This window comes from Streptopelia decaocto (assembly GCF_964273445.1).
Source record: "Streptopelia decaocto genome assembly, contig: HAP1_SCAFFOLD_50, whole genome shotgun sequence".
NCBI lineage: Eukaryota > Metazoa > Chordata > Aves > Columbiformes > Columbidae > Streptopelia > Streptopelia decaocto.
In genome coordinates this window covers 759,105-767,615 of record NW_028115722.1, presented here as the reverse complement: position 1 = coordinate 767,615, position 8,511 = coordinate 759,105, and the positions used below count along the sequence as shown (strand labels likewise).

The 8,511-nt window shown below is 50.4% G+C and overlaps 1 protein-coding gene across 1 annotated transcript; it reads right to left on the bottom strand.

Moving 5' to 3' along the window:
* Positions 1-227: 227 nt before the first annotated feature.
* On the bottom strand, positions 228-1,169 carry LOC309452654 (olfactory receptor 14J1-like; the record flags this gene model as incomplete). The annotated part of the gene is made up of 1 exon (XM_082077295.1): positions 228-1,169. The coding sequence occupies one exon, from the start codon at positions 1,167-1,169 to the stop codon at positions 228-230; it is 942 nt and encodes a 313-aa protein (XP_081933421.1).
* Between the last annotated feature and the right edge of the window lie 7,342 nt (positions 1,170-8,511).

The following is an 8,511-nucleotide window of genomic DNA, read 5'->3' as shown; positions in this document are numbered from 1 at the left end:
ATTTCATTTATACACACAGAGATGACAGCTCCTTATTTAGAAAAAGACAACAGATCACACCAGACAGGTAGATATGGACATAGACATAAGATGACAAATAATTTTCCCTGTGGGTAGCATTAATACAACAAAGAAAAGCTAAAACCAAAGAAAAAACCCAAAAATCTACAAAACTCAGGTTGAACTAGTAATGAGTAATATAACAAGGGACAGGCAGAAGAAGTAGGTCAGTTCATTACTGCTTTTGAAAAGCAAAGACTCATCCATTTCTTTATAGACTCTTTGAGTTCCCTGTTCCTCATGCTGTAGATGAGAGGATTGACTGCTGGAGGCACCACCGAGTACATTAAAGATACCACCAGGTCCAGGGATGGGGAAGAGATGGAGGGGGGCTTCAGGTTAGCAAACATGCCAGTGCTGACAAACAGGGAGACCACGGCCAGGTGAGGGAGGCAGGTGGAAAAGGCTTTGTGCCGTCCCTGCTCAGAGGGGATCCTCAGCACGGCCCTGAAGATCTGCACATAGGACACCACAATGAACACAAAACATCCAAATCCTATTAAGAGAGTAAATACAATAAGCCCAAGTTCCCTGAAGTAGGTGTGTGAGCAGGAGAGCTTGAGGATCTGGGGGATTTCACAGAAGAACTGGCCCAGGGCATTGCCCTTGCACAGGGGCAGTGAAAATGTATTGGCCGTGTGCAGCAGAGCATTGAGAAACCCAGTGGCCCAGGCAGCTGCTGCCATGTGGACACAAGCTCTGCTGCCCAGGAGGGTCCCGTAGTGCAGGGGTTTGCAGATGGCAACGTAGCGGTCGTACGACATGATGGTGAGGAGATAAAACTCTGCTGAAGCTAAAAAAATAAATGAAAAGATTTGTGCAGCACATCCCAAAAATGAGATGGCCCTTTTGTCCCAGAGGCAATTGGCCATGGACTTGGGGAGAATGTTGGAGATACAGCCCAGGTCGAGGAGGGAGAGGTTGAGCAGGAAGAAGTACATGGGGCTGTGGAGGTGCTGGTCCCAGGCTATGGTGGTGATGATGAGGCCGTTGCCCAGGAGGGCAGCCAGGTAGATGCCCAGGAAGAGCCAGAAGTGCAAGAGCTGCAGCTCCCGTGTGTCTGTGAACGGCAGGAGGAGGAACTGGGTGATGGAGCTGCTGTTGGACATTGGCTGCCTGTGGGCATGAGGACCTGTGCAAGGAGGAAAAGGTTAAGATTGAGACTTCTATGGGAACAACCAAAAGCCATTTCCCAAAGTCTCTCATTCCCCTTCACACAAAGAGACCCATTTTATTCTTTTCCAGGAGAACGTCCTGGCTGGAGCCCTCATTGGTGCTTGATGAGTGTGCAATGAAGAGCAGGGTCTCAGGTGCCCAGGGGCTCCTGAGGAGTCAGCCTGGCCCTGTGTGATTGGGTGGGCAGGGGCCAGTCCTGGGGTTCAGCTTTGTCAGCTGGAACCGCTCCTGGTGCAGAAGGGACTGTCAGCATCTGTACCCCCAGGCCTGAGAAACTGAGTTGGAGAGGTTTGGGGTTTCTACAGCTACTTCTCCCCTCTCACCCTGGGGAGTGTTGTTGGGTGTCAGAAACCCTCAGCATTTCTGCTGCACTCAGGGAGAACAGAGCGAGTCCTGCGAGACCAGAGGGTGCCTGTGGGTCAGTGCAGAGTGAGGGCAGCTGCTCTGTCCCTCTGTCTTGCTCCAGCTGCCCTGGGCTGGCACCTTTCTGAGATGGAGGCTGATCACACTCCCATGTTACCCTGAAAAGCCACCAGGCACTGCTGAGAGCAGAGGGATCCACCTCAGACCATGACAGGTCTCACCCTTCCCTATCGTCTCAGCATCCAACATTTAGCCCAGGACATACACATCTCATTCCCCAGCCCCACAGACTGCATTGCCCACACCCCACGGGTCAGAGGGATCTGCACTGCAGGGGCTCACAGGGACTTTTCTCTGTTCTCCCTCCCATAACAATTCCGGGTTTGGTTTCCTCTCATTTCTGATCATTTCCCTGCTGCCTGGAGATTCTCCCCTGGGAGGTGTTTCCCTGTCCATGTCTGTTCCCTGTCAGTGCTCACAGACCATCCCACCCTCTGTGCCCTCCCCCTGGCCCTACAGATCCTGCCTGTTCACAGGGCACTGCCTGGGGGCATCTTCCTGTTTGCAGGCTGGAAAACAGGACAGGTCAGACTAAGGCTGACGGGTCCAGCCAAGGTGAGGCAGGTGCTGTGCACAGGCAGAGGGGTGGTGAATGGATGTCATGAGCCTTCTGGCAGATGTACTGATCACTCACAGTTGCAGTTCAGGAGTCTCAGTGACTTGTTTAAGCATGAGAGCTCATTCTCATTTTATCCTTTCCCGCACCCCCCACCCCTTGGGAGAGGAAACTGAAAAGACAGGCTCAGGAAAGCTCCTTATCTGTCTGCTAATCCTTGCACTGATCTTGTCATTGGGGCATCCACTTGGAAAAAATCCTGCAGGTGATCTGGAGCTGTTAGCAGTGCTGACCCACACAGCACCCTCCACAGCATGACCCTGCCCTACCAGATCTTGCTCCTTCCCCCCACAGCTTCTCCCCACAGCACCGTGGGGATCTCCCGGGCAGGCTGAGCGCTGACCCTGGCAGGCGGCAGAGTCCCTGCCTCGGCACAGCCCTGGGGTGCAGGGACCCTGCTCTGCAGGACAGCCCTGGGCATCCCTGCCTGCACAAAGAGCTTCTCACACCTGGAGTCATCCTCAGCAGGAGGCAGCTGCCATGTGTTATCCCTCTGATGGTTTAAGGAGGAAATCCCTGCTCTGCTGCAGGTCCTCCTTATCTATACAAGAAAGTCTCTAATAGTTTTACTTACGTATCTTGTTTGATGTACCAGCGTTAGGAAATTCCACTAAAATCTACAAATGTAATAATGTGCAGCCACAGACTTACTGCCTGTGAAGTTTTCTCTCCTTGTGAACTCACAGCAATCCTCACCCCACATTTCCTTTCCTCTTTCTCTGCCTGTCTCCTGTGTCCTCGGTGCTGCAGGCAGAGCCCTCAGCCCTGCTGCGTGTGCAGAGGAGCTGCTCCTGGGCAGAGCTGTCTCTCTGCAGCGCTGCCGCTGCCATGAGCTCCCTGTGTCGCAGGAGCCCAGCCCAGCTCAGCAGCACAGGAGCAGCACATGATGTCCCTTTCTCTGTCCCCTCTGGGCTCCTCCAGGTGTCCCTGGGGCTCCAGTGGCACAGCTTCGATGTTGAAGTAATCAGTGATGTTGATTCTCTCTCCTCTTCAGAGACACTTCTTTCCAGCATTGTATTTTTCATTTTAAAAAATTAATCAGTATGAGAATCATCTTCTCTTGTCCCATCATTAGACAGGACACCAGGAATGTTATAGCAAAGTATCTAATTTCTGCAAACTGGGGAAGGAATATCTTCAGCTGGAGGCATTTAGGCATTTTGTTCTGGTTTTATACTCCTAGGTCTAGAGAGACATTCATCAGTCTTTGGCCATGTCATGTCCGTGCTCTGAAGCAAAGCTTTTGCACACATGGGCTCTTGGACACTTGGTACCAGGTTTCTAGTGGCAGGTCAGAGCTGGGCTGGTGCCACAGCTGGGGTGGCTCAGCCCAGATGTGAGGCAATGTCCTCAGCCAGGGACCTGACTGGGGGAGCTGGAGCTGTCAGTGCTGCAGACAGAGCTGTGACACGGATGGAATGAACTGCCAGGCAGGGTGGCAGGGGTGAGTTCATCTGCTCTGCAAGGACAGCAGCCTCCAAGCACAGCAACAGTCCAGATCAAAGCTCAGCCCAGACCTGTAAGGCAATTCAAGGGCCCCATAATGAGCTGCTACTACTGCAGGAACAGTTAAAGGAGAAACAAAGACCCTGTGTGGCCACTGATCAACTTAATAAGAGAAAGAGGTGAGAATCCCTGTGTCCTCTTGACCTCCCTCTTCACCAGCAAGGTCTCCCAGGCCTCTGTGACTGGAGGCAGAACAACCAACAGTGGACGGGGATCAAGTCAGGGTCACTGGAACTAACACAATCCTTTCCAGTCTATGGGACAGCAGGGGCAGCATCCCAGGAGCTGGGACAGCAGGACCATGTCACAGTGAGGCCACTCTCCACCATCTTGGAAAGCTCATGGAGACTGGGGGGAGTCCCTGACCACTGGCAGCTCTCACACAGTGTGTGCACTTTTCAAAATGGCCAATGGGTGAGCAGGGGAACTAAGGGCTGTGCCCCAGAGCATGTCCACTGGGACCTCATTTCTGGGAGTCTGGAAGAGGAGGTGACGGGGTTTACCCAGGGCAGGTTGTGCCTGTCCATCCTCTTTGTTTTTTATAAAGGAAAGGACAGGTTTGTGGATGTGGGGAGAACATTGATGGTCTGTTACCTGGAAGTCAGCAAGGCATTCAGTGTCATCCCCTGCAATATTCTTGTGTCCAAGGTAGGATATTATGGTCTGTGTCAGTGTGCAAGTAGATGGGTAAAACCAGTCTGGGTGGTTGGGCTTGGAAAGGTGCTGTAGAAAGGGAGAAACTTTCCAGTCATGAGGACAGTCCAGCACTGGAAGCTGTTTCCCAGGAGTGCGCACTCACTCTGTCCCAGAAAGTGACCAAGATGTGTTTGGATAAAGCCCTGAGTAATCTGGTCTGACCCTGCTGTGAGGAGGTCAAGACACCTCCTGAGGTCCCTTTGAGCCTGAATGACGCTGTCCTTCCTTCCCCTTCACATTTTCAATTTAGGGTCAACTCTCAGGTTCTCCCTGACCACAGGAATAATTCACATGAGGTGCAGGGCTGCTTTGCAAGTACCTCTAAATGATTCTGACCACAACTTTTGCATCTCTTTTCATTTGCTCCAACCCAGGGTTTTTTTCGCTGTCCTAATACCCTTCCAGAAAGAAATGCCCACCTTGTTCATCCTTTCAGAACAGGTTGTTCAAGAGGTTTCAGCATCCATGTATGGAGTCACACATCAGCCAGACATCAAAGCCACCATTGCAGAAATGGAGATGAGACACTTGACCAGCTCCTTGAACCCAGCAATTGGCACGACTTGTCTCCTGAGATGCTGGAAAACACCTGAACTTTAAGTGCAGAGCATGTGAGTCCTCGTTGGGTATCCTGGCTTGTCTCCTGACCCATGTGGTGCTTCAGGCTGTGAAGAGAATCCAAACCAGCCATTGGACTGGGGTAGTTCCATCTTACATGTGTCACACAGGGCAGATGAAGGAAGCTCAGAACTCCAGACTCTGCTGCACAGTTGGGACTGCAGAGACTGGAAATGCAGGTGACAGTGTGTGTCAGTGCACACACATAAAGATTCTGGCTTCCTTTGGGCCTTTGCACTGACCTGGGATCTGTTCCTTGGCCTTCTTTGTCTCAAAAAGAAACTGTTCTCCTATGCAACCTCCACATCACACCACATAAGAAATAATTAAAAGGTAGAAAAATAATGAAAGAAGCACAATTTGGGGGTAATTCAGTCCAAGAGGTGTACTCTTTAAATGATTAAAACAAAAAACAGGTGAGAGAAAAAGCATTGTTCTAAGAAATTCTTTCAGGATCAAACTGCTGAGGTGTAGTAGATGCTTGGAAAAGCAAGAATGACTGTTAGGACTGAAATTAAAGAGATTTAAATCATCATAATGATCAGTGAGAATGAGGAGTTCCCTGTTACTGTTACTAGTGACAGCACCACTGTTCACAAACATCCTTCAGCCCATCTCCATTTTTCCTGGGCTCCAAAGCTCATCCTGCTCAGAGTTTGACAGGATTGCTGCAAACCCCTGTGACCCAAATCTCTACAACTGTCTCTGCTCAACAGCCTTTTACCCCAGGAAGGGGAAAAGTCCCAATGCAGGAACCAACCCAGTGCCCAACCTGCCTGGAGAGCCAGGACAGTTGTGCCACACAACAGCCGCCTCTGAGGGAAGCTGGAGGTGATGGAACTGAAATGGTTTCAACCCAAATCAGAGAATCAGAGAATCATGGAACAATTTAGGCTGGAAAAGACCCTTAAGAACACGGAGTCCAACCGTAAATCAAACACTGCCCAGTCCACCACTAAACCATATCCCAAAGCGCCACATCTCCACATCTTTTAAACACCTCCAGCAATAGAAGCTCCAATCCTGAGCTGGCAGGACACCATTGGCTGCAGTTGGACATAAGATACTGGTCACGGCTGTGAGTTCAGCCCTCGCTGCAGAATGTCTCACACCCTCACTGAGGAGGGCAGGGGGCTGGGAGATGGGAGCACGTTTCACTTTCCAGATCCCAGGACGGAGCCCAAACCATCCTGCCCTTGGACTCTGGATCCCATTTCCTGAGATGCAAAGCTGGTGGCCTTCTGAGGATAATCGTGTTAAAGGTATGAATAATCCTTCAAGTGTTTGTGTAATATGTCTAGGAATATCAGTCGTATATGCTTATATTTACATATCTGTAAAATAGTACACTGCATCAGTGGTAGCCCCTCTGGCAATGACAATTAAATAGATATTTGCACTATAAGGCTCCATACCTCATCCACAAGCACACATCTAAGTGGTTCAGACGACGGGTGGTCTGGCAAACGTCACCCTTTGTGTCCCCAGGTGATGGACACTGCTCATGTGCCTCTGCAGAGAGTGGCAGGAGCTGGATCCCCTTCTTGGGACAGACTCCTTCCAGGAGAGACACAGACACAGGGGAACTCATCAGGGCTTTACGGGATTTCACTCAGCATCCGATTCGATATATTGGGTGCTGTCCTGTGACTGCCCTTTCTGCACAAATGATCATAAAAAGACACCCATTTAGTAAAACATGGTCATAAAGGGGCTGTTATGGACAAGAAAGCTCACCGTGAACTCTGGAGAGAGCGAGGAAGTTTATAATAAGCACCAGGAAGAACCGAGAAGCTCAAGGTCTCTTCTGTGCATACTTTTCCTAAAGCTTTTGAGTCTGGTGTGGATGATTAGAGAGATTTCAGAATAGCCAAACAGAAGGATTTCCATAATAAATAGCAATAAAGCCAAATTTTTTGGCTTTTCTGCTCGCTCTTCCCTCCCTTTCCAGAGCAGGTGGCATCAGCAGCCTCCAGTTCATATCGATGTGGAGCGCCTCCTGATAAAGATTGAATATGTCAGAAAAGTGGGTGCCTAAATCCCCATGTGAGTGAGGAGACAGGCCAGGACACCTCAAGAGGAGTCACACTCCTCTGGACCAAGAGGTGGGTGTCTCTGGGAATCTCAGGTGCCACAGCACAGCGATACTTGTGTTCAGGGAGCTGGTCAAGTGACCCATCTACTGTTCTGTAATGGTGTCTGAGTTTGCTCAGGTCACCCCTGACTTGAACTCCATCCACTGCTGGGTGTTCTCCAGACTCCTGAGTTCAGGAACAAAGTCCCAGGAGACCTTGCTGGTGAAGATGGAGGCAAAGAAGCCATGAAGAACCTCAGTCCCATCTGATTCTATTCTTTTGAAGTTCAGCAGCAGTCCCCTGTTCACCCTGTGCCAGCTCATCTTGCTGCCCTTACACTCCCCTTCAGGGATCAAGTCCAGGGGAGATTTGCATCATCTCTACACCCATGGCCAAGGTTTCTAAATTCCTCCTTTGCAGCTTGCACTGATTCCACCTCTTGTGTGCTGCCTTTGTGCCCTGGAGCTCCAACAGTTCAGATAAGCAGCCTCACGAGACAAGCACTTTTTTATGTTGGTACTTGGAGAGATCATTCTTGTGCTTGGAGCAGGCTGTCCTGTAAGGATTATCAGATTTCCTGAGCTCCTTCACCCTTCAGACCTAATTCCATGCCACAACCTTTATTGGCCACCATTCCCCGTTATGTCAAAGTCTTCTCCTCTGGAGCCCACCAGCCTGTGCTCTGCTGCTGGCTTTCCTCCCTCCCCTCTGGTGCCTGGGACCTCATTGTGGCCTGCTCACAACAGACAAGGTGGACACTGATGTTCACATCCTTCACCAGCTCTGCCTTGTTTCCCAGTTCTAGATCCAGGTGAGCATCACTCTTTTTGGCCCAGCAGGCAGACATGTTAAGCAATTGGCCAAAGATCCTCTGGACTGTTGGCAGATTTGCCTGACCAATGAATGTCACGGCAATTACAGTTCCCCATAGGAATCTGCTCATTGACTGGAGATTTCCTTGCTTTGCTGACAGAAGATCTTTTCCATTACTTCGCCATTGTAGTTTGCAACACCCGAACATGTTGTCACCCTATGTTGGGTTTCCATGCCAAAGTCTTGGAACTGGGGGTGAGTGTGGCTGTGCTACAGTTGTCACCTCTCTGAGAAGACAAAAGGAATTTGATCGACGTCAGACAGAGCTGAATATCAGGTGCTCCAAGATGGACCCACTCCTTTCCAAATCTGAGCCACTCAGTGATGCTGGCAGCACCTCTGGGATATTGTATTTGAGAAAGGGTAAAAAACGCTGCACAACAGCAGGTGGGAGAGAGGAGGGAGGAAATGGGAGAGAAAAGCTCTGCAGACACCAAGGTCATATCCCATAGGACCCAAGCAGATCCC